The sequence below is a fragment of the Tachysurus fulvidraco genome, chromosome 1, assembly GCF_022655615.1.
Source record: "Tachysurus fulvidraco isolate hzauxx_2018 chromosome 1, HZAU_PFXX_2.0, whole genome shotgun sequence".
NCBI lineage: Eukaryota > Metazoa > Chordata > Actinopteri > Siluriformes > Bagridae > Tachysurus > Tachysurus fulvidraco.
The window spans coordinates 3,105,621-3,123,223 of record NC_062518.1 but is presented as its reverse complement, the minus strand read 5'-3'; the positions used below and the strand labels follow the sequence as shown (position 1 = coordinate 3,123,223).

Sequence of the window (17,603 nt, the reverse complement as noted above, 5' to 3'; positions counted from 1 at the left end):
TTAGTGTTATTATGTCTTTATTGTTCAAACTATTTGCACTTCGTACTTTTGACCACCAGGTGACAGACGCGTGTTTTAAAACTTGAAATAAGGAAATGCTTTCGGGGGAAAAAATCGGAATGCAATTTTCACGGTTTCAGAAAGTTTCTTTTGTCATCACGATCAACTCGATGCAGCATTCTGAGCTCTTTACTCGAATTTAGTTGACTTCCGGTTTTTAAACCCGGAAGCTTGAAACTTCATCTGATTACATTCATCTGATCTCCTCCCAGACCTGTGGGCAAGAACTAACAATATTCTACATTATTCACCAAGAACTGACATTATTCTACATTATTCACCAAGATTCGGCTGTGCTTTGTTTTTGCAGGTATGGTGTAAATGCCGGATTTGTTATTTATTCTTCTTTTTTATTTAAGTTTACTTTCATTATCCTGGTACCGTTATTGCAAGTAAACAGTTCCGTTTATCACATATGTTATATATAGTATTGTGTATATATATTATTGTGTGTGTGTGTGTGTGTGTGTGTGTGTGTGTGTGTGTGTATATATATATATATATATATATATATATATATATATATATATATATATATATATTGTTGGATATATATTATCGTATGTAAAATATTATTTAAATGTTTATAATAATATTCCCCATATGGAAAAAACTATATGTGGCATATATGCACATATATGGCAATATATATGCTGCATATATGCGTATATGTCACATATAGGCAAAATTGAGGTGCATATATGCATATACAGGTCTCCTATTGCTTCGCATATATCCACATATAAGCCCTATACATACAAGATATGTCTTCTATATAGCTAATGGCAGGATCATTTTGTTGCTCATATCTCATGATGCCTAGGTCATATTTTCTATTGGCAAAAACTAAGAATTAACGAAAAGAATTATGCAATAACTTATGTATATGCGAACACGTGAAATTGGTATCACATGTATTGGCATGTTATGGAATTTAATTATGGCAATATATTAACATGACATATTAACCATGATATCTACACGTTTTCCAGAAACATTTACAAGGTCAATTCTTTCTTGTATGAAGATAGTGGAAAAGAAGGAAATGTATAACAAAATGGTTTGTTTGTTTTTTGTCAATCAAACTTTTTTTTCAATTTCAAGTCACTTCCAGATTCACATTACAGCTCATACACATCCACCGTTACATCCACCAAATGCAATGCAAACGCAATGTTTTCTGTATTGTCTTAATGCAGTTTCTAGATGAATATTGCTGTTTATTCCAGTCATAAAGCTTTTTAGTGCTTAATTTGAGCCGGATCCGGCATTGTGTATGTGTGCTTGTGTATGCATGGGTGTGTTTTTCTGTTTGTGTGTGTTTGTGTGTGCATGCGTGTTTTTGTGTGTGCATGCGTGTTTTTGTGTGTGCATGTGTGTTTTTGTGTGTGCATGCGTGTTTTTGTGTGTGTGTGCATGTGTGTGTGTGTTTGGGTATGTGTGTGTTTGTGTATGTGTGTGCGTGTGTGTTTGGGTATGTGTGTTGCGTGTGTGTTTGTGTATGTGCATGTGTGTTTGGGTATGTGTGTGTTGTGTGTGTGCATGTGTTTGTGTGTGTTTGGGTACGTGTGTGTGTGTGTGTTTGGGTATGTGTGTGCACGTGTGTTTGGGTATGTGTGTTTGTGTATGTGTGTGTGCGTGTGTGTTTGTGTATGCGTGTGTTGTGTGCATGCGTGTGTTTTTTGTTTGTGTGCTTGTGTGTGCGTGCGTGTGCTTGTGTGTGCGTGCGTGTGTTTGTGTGTGCGTGCATGCGTGTGTTTGTGTATGTGTGTGTTTGGGTATGTGTGTGTGCGCGTGTGTTTGTGTATGTATGTGTGTGTGTTTGGGCATGTGTGTGCGCGTGTGTTTGTGTATGTGTGTGTTTGTGTGTCTGTGCGTGCGTGTGTGTGTTTGTGTGTATGTGTGTGTTTGGGTATGTGTGTGTCTGTGTGTGTGTGCGTCTGTATGTGTGTGTGTGTGTGTTTATGCAGATGAACTTAGAGGTGGTGTTTCGCTGTTGGTCTTCAACATATATTTTTGACCAATCAGCTTTCTTAAGTTTACAGTCACTCTCATTGGTTGGTGATTATTGTTGGTCTTTCTAAATAATATTTAATAATAATATAATTATATTTACAAAATGTCAAAGATATTTTTATTTTTTAAATCCACGACTAAAGCTGATGGTGTGCCTGATCAAAAGGACAAAAAAAGTCCACTGATCAGATGAATTATATTTGGCCTCAACAAATAATAACCTTAACCTGAAACAGCGAAGTCCCTCTGCGAGTGTTTTCGAACCGACTGTTCCGGAGTTGTATTGTGTGCTTTCAGAGAGTTTACAAGGACAGAAATGGACAACAGGTCTCAAGTGAAATCTTAGACCCCTTTAAGTGCATCGATATAATTCCCTTCTCCGGGGCAGAATACGTACGAGGCTTCTCTCAGATGAATTTGACATACACACATCGCAAGGATGACAAGAAGGCTTTCAAGATGCTGTGGGCTCTTCTTGAAGATAAGGCACAGAATAGTGATGTTAGTAAACAGGATGGTATTGATGTGCCATAATATTCATATTTGTAGCTACACATGTTTTAAAAAATCCACGATTGGCCTGTATATGGAACAGAATAATCCATGAGACCATTCATTCATTTTCTACCGCTTATCCGAACTTCTCGGGTCACGAGAGCCTGTGCCTATCTCAGGCGTCATCGGGCATCGAGGCAGGATACACCCTGGACGGAGTGGCAACCCATCACAGGGCACACACACTCTCATTCACTCACACACTCACACACTACAGACAATTTTCCAGAGATGCCAATCAACCTACCATGCATGTCTTTGGACCGGGGGAGGAAACCGGAGTACCCGGAGGAAACCCCCGAGTACTCGGGAGAACATGCAAACTCCACACACACAAGGCGGAGGCGGGAATCGAACCCCCAACCCTGGAGGTGTGAGGCGAACGTGCTAACCACTAAGCCACCGTGCCACCCTGAGACCATTCAGAATCTTCTTCTTCTTATTCTACCGCTTATCCGGGGCTGGGTCGCGGGGGCAGCAGTCTAAGCAGGGATGCCCAGACTTCCCTCTCCCCAGACACTTCCTCCAGCTCTTCTGGGGGAATACCGAGGCGTTCCCAGGCCAGCCGAGAGACATAGTCCCTCCAGCATGTCCTAGGTCTTCCCAGGGGCCTCCTCCCGGTTGGACATGCCCGGAACACCTCCCCAGGGAGGCGTCCAGGAGGCATCCAAAACAGATGCCCGAGCCACCTCAGCTGACTCCTCTCGATGTGGAGGAGCAACGGCTCTACTCTGAGCTCCTCCCGAGTGACCGAGCTCCTCACCCTATCTCTAAGGGAGCGCCCAGCCACCCTGCGGAGGAAACTCATTTCGGCCGCCTGTATCCGGGATCTCGTCCTTTCGGTCATGACCCAAAGCTCATGACCATAGGTGAGGGTAGGAACGTAGATCGACCGGTAAATAGAGAGCTTCGCCTTGTGGCTCAGCTCTTTCTTCACCACAACAGATCGGTATATCGACTGCATCACTGCAGAAGATACACCAATCCGCCTGTCGATCTCCCGCTCCATCCTTCCCTCACTCGTAAACTAGACCCCAACATACTTAAACTCCTCCACTTGAGGCAGGAGCTCTCCACCAACCTGAAGGGGGCAAGCCACCCTTTTCCGACTGAGAACCATGGCCTCGGACTTGGAGGTGCTGATTCTCATCCCCGCCGCTTCACACTCAGCTGCAAACCGTCCCAGTGCACGCTGAAGGTCCTGGTTTGAGGAAGCCAACAGGACAACATCATCTGCAAAAAGCAGAGACGAAATCCTGTGGTCCCCAAACCGGACTCCCTCTGGCCCCATACTGCGCCTAGAAATCCTGTGCATATAAATAATGAACAGGACCGGTGACAAAGGGCAGCCCTGCCGGAGTCCAACATGCACCAGGAACAAGTCTGACTTACTGCCGGCAATGCGAACCAAACTCCTGCTCCGGTCATATAGGGACTGGACAGACCTTAAAAGAGGGCCCCGGACCCCATACTCCCAGAGCACCCCCCACAGGTCACCACGAGGGACACAGTCGAAAGCCTTCTCCAAATCCACGAAACACATGTGAACTGGTTGGGCAAACTCCCATGAACCCTCCAGCAAGCTGGCGAGGGTATAGAGATGGTCCAGTGTTCCACGACCGGGACGAAACCCGCATTGTTCCTCCTGAATCCGAGGTTCGACTATCGGCCGAATTCTCCTCTCCAGTACCCTGGCATAGACTTTTCCGGGGAGACTGAGGAGTGTGATCCCCCTATAGTTGGAACACACCCTCCGGTCCCCCTTCTTAAACAGAGGGACCACCACCCCAGTCTGTCAGTCTAGAGGCACTTTCCCCAACCTCCATGCGATGTTGCAGAGGCGTGTCAACCAAGACAGCCCCACAACATCCAGAGACTTGAGGTAATCAGGGCGGATTTCATCCACCCCCGGTGCCTTGCCACTGAGGAGCTTGTCAACTACCTCAGTGACCTCAGCTTGGGGAATCGACGAGTCCACAACTGAGACCCCGCCCTCTGCTTCCTCAGTGGAAGACATGTCGGTGGGGTTTAGGAGAACCTCGAAGTATTCCTTCCACCATCCGAGGATGTCCCCAGTCGAAGTCAGCAGATTCCCACTCCCACTGTAAACAGTGTGAGCAGGGCACCGCTTCCCCCTCCTGAGGCGCCGGACGGTTTGCCAGAATTTCTTCGAGGCCAACCGATAGTCCTTCTCCATGGCCTCACCGAACTCCTCCTAGACCCGAGTTTTTGCCTCCGTAACCACCCGGGCTGAAGCTCGCTTGGCCCTTCTGTACCTATCAGCTGCCTCCGGAGTCTCCCGAGCTAACCATGCTCGATAGGACTCCTTCTTCAGCTTGACGGCATCCCTTACTTCCGGGGTCCACCACCGGGTTCGGGGATTGCCACCACGACAGGCACCGGAGACCTTACGGCCACAGCTCCGAGCGGCCGTGTCGACAATGGAAGTGGAGAACATGGTCCACTCGGACTCAATGTCTCCAACCTCCCTCGGGATCTGATTGAAGCTCTGCCGGAGGTGGGAGTTGAAGATCTCTCTGACCGGAGACTCTGTCAAACGTTCCCAGCAGACCCTCACAGTACGTTTGGGTCTGCCAAGTCTGTCCAACTTCCTCCCCCACCATCGGATCCAACTCACCACCAGGTGGTGATCAGTTGACAGCTCCGCCCCTCTCTTTACCCGAGTGTCCAAGACATACGGCCGGAGGTCTGATGAAACAACCACAAAGTCGATCATCGACTTCCAACCTAGGGTGTCCTGGTGCCATGTGTACTGATGGACACCCTTATGCTTGAACATGGTGTTCATTATGTGACTAGCACAGAAGTCCAATAACAGAACACCACTCGGGTTCAGGTCGGGGGGGCCGTTCCTCCCAATCACACCCCTCCAGGTGTCACTGTCACTGCCCACGCGTTGAAGTCCCCCAGTAGAACAACGGAGTCCCCGGTCGGAGCACTTTCCAGCACCCCTTCCAGACACGCCAAGAAGGTCGGGTACTCTACACTGCCATTTGGCCCATAAGCACAAATAACTGTGAGAGACCTATCCCGACCCGAAGGCGCAGGGAAACGACCCTCTCGTTCACCGGGGTGATCTCCAACACATGGTTGCTAAGCTGGGGGGCTGTGAACAAGCCCACACCAGCCCGCCGCCTCTCACCATGGGCAACTCCAGAGTAGTAGAGAGTCCAGCCTCTCTCAAGGAGTTGGATTCCAGAGCCCAAGCTGTGTGTGGAGGTGAGCCCAACTATATCTAGTCGGTATCTCTCAACCTCCCGCACCAGCTCAAGCTCCTTCCCCCCCAGCGAGGTGACATTCCATGTCCCTAGTGCCAGATTCTGTGTCTGGGGATTGGGTTGCCGAGGCCCCCTGCCTTCGACTGCCACCCAATCCACATTGCACCGGCCCCTTACGGTTTCTCCTGTAGGTGGTGGGCCCACAGGAGATCGGCCCCACGTCACTCTTTCGGGCTGAGCCCGGCCGGGCCCCGTGGGGCAAGACCCGGCCACCAGGCGCTCGCATGCGAGCCCCAACCCCGGGCCTGGCTCCGGGGCGAGGCCCCGGTTGCGCCTTACCGGGCGACGTCACGGACCTTGATTTTAATTTACTCATAAGGGTTTTTAGAAAACCCTTATTCAGAATCTTGTTAATGGTTAAAGTTGCATTATCACTCTTTAGTGACGTCATAACAATCATAATAATTTTATCTTACCATTTAAACCACTGTTACAAAATAACAATGAAAAAGAGCTGTTAAATTTTTACACACAATTCTCTACATTTTAATGCAAACGTTTGTTCTTTTGTTCTTTTGCAGGAACATAATGAATCTGCAGGAATACTTCAGAAGGATCGGGTTTGGCGGCGTGTACGAGAAACCCGACTTGGCCACGCTCCGCACCGTCCACCAGCTGCACGTGATGAGCGTCCCCTTCGAGAACCTCAGCATCCACTGTGGAGAGCGGAACACCATGGACCTACAGATCATTTATGAGAAGATCGTGAGAAACCGTCGTGGAGGATGGTGCTCTGAAAACAACCTTCTTTTCTCCTGGGTGCTGAGAGAGATGGGTTACAAATACACCACACTTGGTGCTAAAGTCTTCAACACGCTCAAAAATGACTTTAATCCCATGGATTCCCATCTCATTAACATGGTGGAGATCGAAGGCAAACCGTATGTAGCTGATGTGAGTTTTGGAGTGTCGTACCAGATCTGGTACCCGTTAGAAATGATTGCAGGTAAAGATCAACCACAGCCATCAGGGATCTTCCGCCTGCTGAATGACGGTGAGACTTGGATGTTGGAGAAGACCAGAAGGAAGCCGGTGGTCCAGAATGAAGCCTTCGCCAGTTCCAGCCTCGTCGACAAACACCTGACGAAAACGATATATTCTTTCGTATTAACGCCACGTGGGATTGATCATTTCCTGAACACAACCGAGTACCTGCAGACCAGCCCCGAGTCTCTGTTCACCCAGAAATCCATCTGTTCCCTCCAGACCCCATCTGGGTTCAGAGCTCTGGTTGGTTGGACCTACAGTGAAGTCACTTTTAACCCTGACGAAGATACGGACATCGTCGAGATGAGAGATGTAGCTGACAGTGAGATAGAGACTATACTAAAGCATAGGTTCAACATCGTTTTAGCTAATAAACTAACGCCAATAAATAACAAAGCTTCATATAAACTATAAGGCATTTATATCACACACATCTAAATACCATGACTTAGTTTTAAACACTAACGGGCATTCGGAATTTTCAGTGCTTACTTATCTCCTCTCTTATCATCTGGCCATCTGACTATAGTTTCGTCCACTGGACTTGATCTGGATCTGGCACTTCATTTTCAGAGGGCTGTGGATTTCTGAATAATTAGCCCCAAATCTACAATAATGCCCAGTCAACCACAGGCAACAACAAAGCTTCAGTTAAACTATAGAACATCTCTAATGATTTAGCGGTTTTAGTTGATGTCCAACATGAAATTTTCTAGGTATAAATCATGGAAAAAATTTCAAAAATCATAGAAAATGTTACAATCATGGTACCATCACTACTGACTCCAGTATGTCTTATAGCATCACTCCGAGACTGAAATAAAGTGTATTATTAATCATCTCTATGTTACCATCACTACTGACTCCAGTATGTCTTATAGCATCACTCCTAGACTGAAATAAAGTGTATTATTAATCATCTCTATGTTATGTTCTTGTGTTCATTTGAACATATGATAGTCTGAAGGAGTCTGATACCCTTCACAATTTGTACCTTATAAAATTCGCACAGATAAGAAATGTTGCTTGCCCGTTGTTTAACACCGATAAACAACAAAGCTTCATATAAACTGTAAGGCGTTTATATCACACATATATCACACCGCCTTTTGTGTCTTAAACCGCTAACAGGCATCATGAATTTCATTCATTCATTCATTCATTTTCTGCCGCTTATCCAAACTTCTCGGGTCACGGGGAGCCTGTGCCTATCTTAGGCGTCATCGGGCATCAAGGCAGGATACACCCTGGACGGAGTGACAACCCATCACAGGGCACACACACTCTCATTCACTCACACACACTACGTACAATTTTCCAGAGATGACAATCAACCTACCATGCATGTCTTTGGACCGGGGGAGGAAACCGGAGTACCCGGAGGAAACCCCCGAGGCACGGGGAGAACATGCAAACTCCACACACAAGGTGGAGCTGGGAATCGAACCCCCAACCCTGGAGGTGTGAGGCGAACGTGCTAACCGCTAAGCCAACGTGCCCCCCACATCATGACTTTTTTTTTTTTGGTAATTGGTTTAAAAATCATAAAATTCAAGAGCTATTTTATATTTACTTTTAACTCTTAGGTTGAAAATATATTCTTAAAACTGTTATTTTCATAGTCTATCTAGTTTAGCTTAAAATCATTCATTTTGGGTCTTTATACTTTATGTGCTTTATGCAGGTATTGGTAGTAGAGGTCTTCAGGGGTCCACTTAGATCCGAAAACCCAAGGTCTGGCCCGAGGTCCGAGCGAATTCGGGTCTAAAGGTTTCACATGTGCCTCGGACACAGGTTGGGAATAATAATAGCGGCATCGGGTCTCGGGTAATTTAAAATGAATTTGTTTTTACCGAACGGACCCGAGAAGACCCGAACTACTGTATCTCGCGTGTGTGCATCAACTCGAGTCCTTTTCCAACCTCTCCTCTGTTTGCCAAGACTGCTTGTGACATGTGGCTGGTGACGTGTGGCTGGCGGTAAGCTAATTTACGTTGAAACAGACCTGTCAATCAATTTCGAATCCACTCTGTAGCGGTTACTTTAGTGTAGAGTTATGCAACATTCGGGTCCAGTCGGGTTAAAAAAAAATGCCAACGGGTCGGGTCAGACTCGGGTCTCATTTTTTCAGGTTTGTCTCGGGTCGGGTCTTTCTTAAAAAAAAAAAAAAATTATGCACGTCGGGTTCGTGTAAAAAGTAATTCGGGTCACTTCGGGTCGGGTACATTTCTTTAGACCCGAGAAGACCTCTAATTGGTTAGGTAGTTTCATTATAAATGTATATGAAATTTAGCTTCAATCTAAACGTTAGACGTAAGGGTTACCTTTGTCTCTTTTCATCACAAAGTGTTATCACAACCATACCTTCTGCAATCCAGTGGTCCAAAGGTTATCTCTGTTCTCATTCATTCTTCGGTCTTCAGGTGGATTCGACGCCTTGTCGACGGTTTGCAGTGAAGGTATGGTTTAAATGTATAATTTGGATGGTTTTTACATACTGTTTTACATAAAAGTAGTGAAAATAGAGCAGGAGTTCTGTAACTTTTATAACATCTATAATTGTAAAAAAATTCTACAAACATCCAACTATTCAGAAAATGTCCAATTGATTCAATCTGACACCGTTTAAAGGAAAATATTCAAGTTATTCATTTTTGCCTTAATCCTGTTCAATAGTCAAACACCTATAATTGTTAATACTAGTTCAAACTGGATTTTTCCAGCCGAGCTAGACTTTTCAGAAGGCTAGATTTTGAGGCAGGTGTGTCTTCTTTCGTTCTTTTGCAGAAACATAATGAATCTGCAGGAATACTTCAGAAGGATCAGGTTCGGCGGCGTGTACGAGAAACCCGACTTGGCCACACTCCGCACCGTCCACGAGCTGCACGTGATGAGCGTCCCCTTCGAGAACCTCAGCATCCACTGTGGAGAGCGGAACACCATGGACCTACAGATCATTTATGAGAAGATCGTGAGAAACCGTCGTGGAGGATGGTGCTCTGAAAACAACCTTCTTTTCTCCTGGGTGCTGAGAGAGATGGGTTACAAATACACCACACTTGGTGCTAAAGTCTTCAACACGCTCAAAAATGACTTTAATCCCATGGATTCCCATCTCATTAACATGGTGGAGATCGAAGGCAAGCCGTATGTAGCTGATGTGAGTTTTGGAGTGTCGTACCAGATCTGGTACCCGTTAGAAATGATTGCAGGTAAAGATCAACCACAGCCATCAGGGATCTTCCGCCTGCTGAAGGACGGTGAGACTTGGACGCTGGAGAAGACCGGAAGGAAGCCGGTGGTCCAGAATGAAGCCTTCGCCAGTTCCAGCCTCGTCGACAAACGCCTGACGAAAACGATATACTCTTTCGTATTAATGCCACGTGGGATTGATCATTTCCTGAACACAAGTGAGTACCTGCAGACCAGCCCCGAGTCTCTGTTCACCCAGAAATCCATCTGTTCCCTCCAGACCCCATCTGGGTTCAGAGCTCTGATTGGTTGGACCTACAGTGAAGTCACTTTTAACCCTGACGAAGACACGGACATCATCGAGATGAGAGATGTAGCTGACAGTGAGATAGAGACTATACTAAAGCATAAGTTCAACATCGTTTTAGCTAATAAACTAATGCCAATAAATAACAAAGCTTCATATAAACTATAAGGCATTTATATCACACACATCTAAATACCATGACTTAGTTTTAAACACTAACGGGCATTCTGAATTTTCAGTGCTTACTTATCTCCTCTCTTATCATCTGGCCATCTGACTATAGTCTCGTCCAATGTACTTGATCTGTATCTGGCACTTCATTTTTAGAGGGCTGGGGATTTCTGAATAATTAGCCCAAATCTACAATAATGCCCAGTCAACCACAGGCAACAACAAAGCTTCAGTTAAACTATAGAACATCTCAAATGATTTAGCGGTTTTAGTTGATGTGCAACATGAAATTTTCTAGGTATAAATCATGGAAAAAATTTCAAAAATCATAGAAAATGTTACAATCATGGTACCATCACTTCTGACTCCAGTATGTCTTAAAGCATCACTCCGAGACTGAAATAAAGTGTATTATTAATCATCTCTATGTTACCATCACTACTGACTCCAGTATGTCTTATAGCATCACTCCGAGACTGAAATAAAGTGTATTATTAATCATCCCTATGTTATGTTCTTGTGTTCATTTGAACATATGATAGTTATCACAAGTAAATTATTTCATGATCTTGTACACATTCCTTCCACTGATTTCAGCCATATTCAGGAGTCTGATACCCTTCACAATTTGTATCTTATAAAATTCGCACAGATAAGAAATGTTGCTTGCACATTGTTTAACGCAGATAAACAACAAAGCTTCATATAAACTGTAAGGCGTTTATATCACACATATCTTAATACTATGACTTAGGCTTCCCAAGCCTATTGTGTCTTAAACCGCTAACGGGCATCATGAATTTCACCACTTTAACCATTAACAAGAAACCCCCGTGGCATGGGGAGAACATGCAAACTCCACACACACAAGGCGGAGGCGGGAATCGAACCCCCAACATTGGAGGTGTGAGGCGAACGTGCTAACCACTAAGCCACTGTGCCCCCTGTATCATGATATTTATTTATTTATTTATTGGTAATTGGTTTTAAAATCATAAATTCAAGAGCTATTTTATATTTACTTTTAACTCTTAGGATGAAAATATATATTCTTAAAACCATTATTTTCATAGTCTATCTAGTTTAGCTTAAAATCATTCATTTTGGGTAATTGTGCTTTATGCAGGTATTGTTAGGTAGTTTCATTACAAATGTACATAAAATTTAGCTTCAATCTAAACGTTAGACGAAAGGGTTACCTTTGTCTCTTTTTCATCACAATGTGTTATCACAACCGTACCTTCTGCAATCCAGTGGTCCAAAGGTTATCTCTGTCCGTTCTCATTCATTCTTTGGTCTTCAGGAGGATTCGACGCCTCGAACACTCTCTCTGAACACGTGTCGACGGTTTGCAGTGAAGGTACGGTTTCAAAGTATTATTTGGATGGTTTTTACATACTGTTTTACATAAAAGTAGTGAAAATAGAGCAGGAGTTCTGTAACTTTTATAACATCTATAATTGTAAAAAAAAATCTACAAATATCCAACTATTCAGAAAATGTCCAATTGGTCCAATATGACACCGTTTAAAGGAAACTATTCTTTAAGTTATTCATTTTTGCCTTAATCCTGTTCAATAGTCAAACACCTATAATTGTTAATACTGGTTCAAACTGGATTTTTCCAGCCAAGCTAGACTTTTCAGAAGGCTAGATTTTGAGGCAGGTGTGTCTTCTTTCGTTCTTTTGCAGGAACATAATGAATCTGCAGGAATACTTCAGAAGGATCGGGTTCGGCGGCGTGTACGAGAAACCCGACTTGGCCACACTCCGCACCGTCCACGAGCTGCACGTGATGAGCGTCCCCTTTGAGAACCTCAGCATCCACTGTGGAGAGCGGATCACCATGGACCTACAGATCATTTATGAGAAGATCGTGAGAAACCGTCGTGGAGGATGGTGCTGTGAAAACAACCTTCTTTTCTCCTGGGTGCTGAGAGAGATGGGTTACAAATACACCATGTTGGGTTCTAGAGAATTCCAAACCCTCAAAAATGACTTCAGCCCCATGGATTCCCATCTCATTAACATGGTGGAGATCGAAGGCAAGCCGTATGTAGCTGATGTGAGTTTTGGAGTGTCGTACCAGATCTGGTACCCGTTAGAAATGATTGCAGGTAAAGATCAACCACAGCCATCAGGGATCTTCCGCCTGCTGAAGGACGGTGAGACTTGGATGCTGGAGAAGACCGGAAGGAAGCCAGTGATCCAGAACAAAGCCCTCGCCAAACCCAGCTTCATCGACAAACGCCTGACGAAGCCGATACACTCTTTCGTATTAACGCCACGTGGGATTGATCATTTCCTGAACACAAGTGAGTACCTGCAGACCAGCCCCGAGTCTCTGTTCACCCAGAAATCCATCTGTTCCCTCCAGACCCCAACCGGGTTCAGATCTCTGATTGGTTGGACCTACTGTGAAGTCACTTTTAACCCTGACGAAGACACGGATATCATCGACATAAGAGTTTTAGCTGACAGTGAGATAGAGACTATACTAAAGGAAAAGTTCAACATCGTTTTAGCTAATAAACTAACGCCAATTGACAACAAAGCTGCATAAGAAGAATATGGTGTCTATACATCGTGCACAGTTTTATAAGATATCGCTAACAACCAAGATCATAACGTCAGCCTTTTTGTGCACACAAATTCGAAACATTCTAAATTTACATTTACAGCATTTGGCAGACGCTCTTATCCAGAGACTTGCATTATCTCATATTTATACAACTGAGCAATTGAGGGTTAAGGGCCTTGCTCAGGGGCCCAGAGATAGCAGCTTGGTGGATCTGGGATCAAACTCACAACCTTCTGATTGGTAGCCCAACACCTTAACCACTAGGCCACCACATGCCCTCTAAATACACCATGTTGGGTTCTAGAGAATTCAAAGCCCTCATCACTCCTCACACTGCACCCCGCAACCTCCGATCTACCAGCACTGCTCGACTGGTTCCACCATCTCTCAGGGTAAGAGGCAAGTATACTACAAGACTCTTCTCTGTTCTGGCACCAAGGTGGTGGAATGAACTTCCCCTAGAGGTCCGGACAGCCGAGTCACTGGCTATTTTCAAGCGGCGGTTGAAGACCTACTTATTCAGGAAACACTTCAACTAGCACTTCTTTCCTTATCTTTTGCATTAAAAAAAAAAAAAACTTTGACACTTTTTCATTGTAACTTTGAACAAATGTTTTAAACTCATGGTATCTTAAGTCTGTAACCTAGTGAGCAGCATTAATGTATTCAGTGTTAGAGATTTAACCACTTATGTACGTCACTCTGGATAAACGCGTCTGCCAAATGCTGTAAATGTAAATGTAAATGTAAATGATCTAATTAACCATTGAGGGATTTTGTGTACAGTATGTGTGTAAACTGGATGGAAGTTTGGTACAAATTACAGCTCATTAGTTTTTTAAAAAAAAACTAGAACCTCCCAGAAGCGTTCTTTAAAGGTTTGCTTGGTAATTCTAGGGTTCTGTTTGGAAACTCTCTCATATAAAAGCAGTTTTTAGTGTCCTTTAGGTGTACACCAGATAACTTAAACATTGACACACAGAGGTTGTGGCGATGCGGTACAAACCAAATCTACTTAAACATTACACACGTTAGTGACTTATTTTATGCAAATTCAATGTCAAGTTATATGATTATCATTTGGCCCAGACTCAATGTTAATACTCTTAGACTTTTAAAATGTAATCTCTCACACGATGTGTCAAGTGGCAAATAAAAGAAAAGGACTCTGTGTGAAACAATCTCTACATAGCCATGTTTGGCTCTTTAGAGCAAATAACACCGAGTTGATAAAGAGATAATGGGGCAGGAAAGGAACGGCGGTTGAAGACCTACTCATTCAGGAAACAACTAGCACTTCTTTCCTTATCTTTTGCATTTATATGAAAAAAAACCAACCTTTGAAACTTTTTTATTGTAACTTTGAACAATGACTTAAACTCATGATATCTTATCTTAAGTATGTAATCTAGTGAACCAACATTAATGTATCCAGCGATAGAGATTTCAGCACTTACAGTACAGTATGTACTGTACGTCGCTCTGGATAAAGGCGTCTGTCACATGCTGTAAACGTAAATGTAAATGAACGGAAACTTGTGAACAAATAATGTCGAAGTAGAAATAAAAAAAATAAAGAAATCAATAACGGATAATATATAATAACCTTTTTTTTCTATGTTTATGTTCTGTAAAGCTGCTTCGAGACAAAGTCGGTTGTAAAAAATGCTATAGAAATTTGAATTGATTCGAATTGAATCAGTTTACGTATTTTTAAAGGCCAGCTTTGTTTGCGAAAGTGCCGGAAAGTGTTGTTTTCCTCTGTTGATAATCTTACACAGAATTTTAGTGGTTTAGGATAAATTTCAGCTGCTTTTTAGATAAAAAAAAATTATAGAACAAATCTATGGTAAAATAGCAAATGTTAGGCTAGGGAAAAACAGAATACTGTACATATTAAACTCTAAAAAAAACCTGTGTCTACTTTCATGTGAGCTTCATATTAACACCACTGTGGAGTGAGACGTGACAAAGACATTCAATACTCAACATAGACACAACTAGACACAATAGACACAACTAAACAGGAGAAAATGTTATTTTTATAGTTAATATATACCAGAAAACAGCATGAAATTCATTTTGTGATTTTGTTTATGCTTAAATTGAAACAAAAACATTTTTTGATAGTCATTGTATTAATGCTACAACTAATAAAAAATACAAAACTCATTACAATTATTAAAATGAAATTATTTCATCTGGAGATTTATTTAATATTTCATCTATAACAAAACAAACTTCAGACTTTAGATTAAATCTCTAAAACAGACTCTAAAACAGACATGGATTCCCATCTCATTAACATGGTGGAGATCGAAGGCAAGCCGTATGTAGCTGATGTGAGTTTTGGAATGTCGTACCAGATCTGGTACCCGTTAGAAATGATTGCAGGTAAAGATCAACCACAGCCATCAGGGATCTTCCGCCTGCTGAAGGACGGTGAGACTTGGATGCTGGAGAAGACCGGAAGGAAGCCGGTGGTCCAGAATGAAGCCTTCGCCAGTTCCAGCCTCGTCGACAAACGGCTGACGAAAACGATACACTCATTCGTATTAACGCCACGTGGGATTGATCATTTCCTGAACACAAGTGAGTACCTGCAGACCAGCCCCGAGTCTCTGTTCACCCAGAAATCCATCTGTTCCCTCCAGACCCCATCTGGGTTCAGAGCTCTGATTGGTTGGACCTACAGTGAAGTCACTTTTAACCCTGACGAAGACACGGACATCATCGAGATGAGAGATGTAGCTGACAGTGAGATAGAGACTATACTAAAGCATAGGTTCAACATCGTTTTAGCTAATAAACTAATGCCAATAAATAACAAAGCTTCATATAGACTATAAGGCATTTATATCACACATATCTAAATATCATAACTTAGTTTTAAATACTAACGGGCATTCTGAATTTTCAGTGCTTACTTATCTCCTCTCTTATCATCTGGCCATCTGACTATAGTCTCGTCCACTGGACTTGATCTGGATCTGGCACTTAATTTTTAGAGGGCTGGGGATTTCTGAATAATTAGCCCCAAATCTACAATAATGCCCAGTCAACCACAGGCAACAACAAAGCTTCAATTAAACTATAGAACATCTCAAATGATTTAGCGGTTTTAGTTGATGTCCAACATGAAATTTTCTAGGTATAAATCTTGGAAAAAATAAAAAAATCATAGAAAATGTTACAATCATGGTACCATCACTACTGACTCCAGTATGTCTTATAGCATCACTCCGAGACTGAAATAAAGTGTATTATTAATCATCTCTATGTTACCATTACTACTGACTCCAGTATGTCTTATATTATCACTCCGAGACTGAAATAAAGTGTATTAATCATCCCTATGTTATGTTCTTGTGTTCATTTGAACATATGATAGTTGTCACGAGTGAATTACTTCATGGTCTTGTACACATTCCTTCCACTGATTTCAGCCATATTCAGGAGTCTGATACCCTTCACAATTTGTACCTTATAAAATTCGCACAGATAAGACATGTTGCTTGCTCGTTGTTTAACGCCAATAAACAACAAAGCTTCATATAAACTGTAAGGCATTTATATCACACATATCTTAATATTTCTCAACTGACTGTTCTCTGATCGCTGTCTAGTAATTCACCCCTCGCTAGTGCTAAATGTGATATCTAGGTGTAATAAGTCTAGATGTCTAGATGTAATAAGTGTTATATTAAATGTTTATGTAAGTATTTGATTTAGTTGAATTTACTAACTGTGCAACTTACATACCTTTTGATTTATTTACTTATAACTCAGCTAAATTATAATTGATTGCTAAATAATACTAAAGGTTTACATAAATAATTTAAATTAATATTGTATTATAGTATAATATTTTCTACATTTATATTCAATTCGGTTCCATTTTTTTGTATGACACTTTTAACAATGGACATCAGCACAAAGCACCTTTACAGAAATGTATAAATTCTAGATATATAATTTACTTGTTATATATTAGATATGTACTGTATCTATAATGAGCAAGCCAGAGGTGATGGTATTGAAGAAAACTCAGAGAGACGATATGCGGAAGAAACCCGAAGATGAACCAGACTTAAAAGGCAAACTATCTTCATCTGGGTGACACGAGCAACTTACAATGTCTCATAAACTTCTGAATTCATTATAGAAACTTTGGGAAATTTAACATTAATTATATAAAATATTTTTCATTTACAGAAATAAAGAAATTATATTTGTTTAAAATATATTGAATGCTTGTGATTTTAAATATTAAATCCATTAAACGTAAACGCTGACACGTTTATATGACAGCATTATGTTTACGTTTAATCGTTGACACGTTTATATGACGGCATTATGTTTACGTTTAATCCTTGACACGTTTATTTGTTATATGACACCATCATGTTTACGTGTAAACGTTGACACGTTTATA

At 42.4% G+C, this 17,603-nt stretch overlaps 3 protein-coding genes across 5 annotated transcripts; all 3 read left to right on the top strand.

Annotated features, from left to right (window-relative positions):
• The first annotated feature begins 77 nt into the window (after nt 1-77).
• On the top strand, nt 78-16,520 carry LOC113656370 (arylamine N-acetyltransferase, pineal gland isozyme NAT-10-like). Of its 2 annotated transcripts, XM_047822545.1 has the most exons (3): nt 78-370; nt 6,452-6,767; nt 15,454-16,520. In XM_047822545.1, the coding sequence occupies exons 2-3, from the start codon at nt 6,459-6,461 to the stop codon at nt 16,015-16,017; spliced, it is 873 nt and encodes a 290-aa protein (XP_047678501.1). In that variant the 5' UTR covers nt 78-370; nt 6,452-6,458; the 3' UTR covers nt 16,018-16,520. The 2 variants fall into 2 exon arrangements, with proteins under 2 accessions (XP_047678501.1, XP_027023429.1); XM_027167628.2 differs by lacking the exon at nt 15,454-16,520 and having other exon boundaries at nt 86-370; nt 6,452-7,838.
• LOC113656372 (arylamine N-acetyltransferase, pineal gland isozyme NAT-10-like) lies at nt 9,271-11,090 on the top strand. The gene is made up of 2 exons (XM_027167630.2): nt 9,271-9,376; nt 9,705-11,090. Exon 2 carries the CDS (start codon nt 9,712-9,714, stop codon nt 10,582-10,584), a length of 873 nt encoding a protein of 290 aa, XP_027023431.1. The 5' UTR covers nt 9,271-9,376; nt 9,705-9,711; the 3' UTR covers nt 10,585-11,090.
• Nucleotides 10,269-13,604, top strand: LOC113656374 (arylamine N-acetyltransferase, pineal gland isozyme NAT-3-like). 2 transcript variants are annotated; one of them, XM_047822551.1, is made up of 2 exons: nt 10,269-10,327; nt 12,280-13,604. In XM_047822551.1, the coding sequence occupies exon 2, from the start codon at nt 12,287-12,289 to the stop codon at nt 13,148-13,150; it is 864 nt and encodes a 287-aa protein (XP_047678507.1). In that variant the 5' UTR covers nt 10,269-10,327; nt 12,280-12,286; the 3' UTR covers nt 13,151-13,604. The 2 variants fall into 2 exon arrangements, with proteins under 2 accessions (XP_047678507.1, XP_027023432.2); XM_027167631.2 differs by lacking the exon at nt 10,269-10,327 and adding an exon at nt 11,682-11,947.
• Nucleotides 16,521-17,603: the final 1,083 nt, after the last annotated feature.

Coding starts and splice junctions, on each gene's coding strand:
- LOC113656374 (XM_047822551.1), top strand. CDS start 12,287: ATGAATCTGCAGGAATACTTCAGAAGGATCGGGTTCGGCGGCGTGTAC.
- LOC113656372 (XM_027167630.2), top strand. CDS start 9,712: ATGAATCTGCAGGAATACTTCAGAAGGATCAGGTTCGGCGGCGTGTAC.
- LOC113656370 (XM_047822545.1), top strand. CDS start 6,459: ATGAATCTGCAGGAATACTTCAGAAGGATCGGGTTTGGCGGCGTGTAC. Junction 6,768..15,453: donor TCAAAAATGACTTTAATCCC/ATGGATTCCCAT, acceptor TCTAAAACAGAC/ATGGATTCCCATCTCATTAA.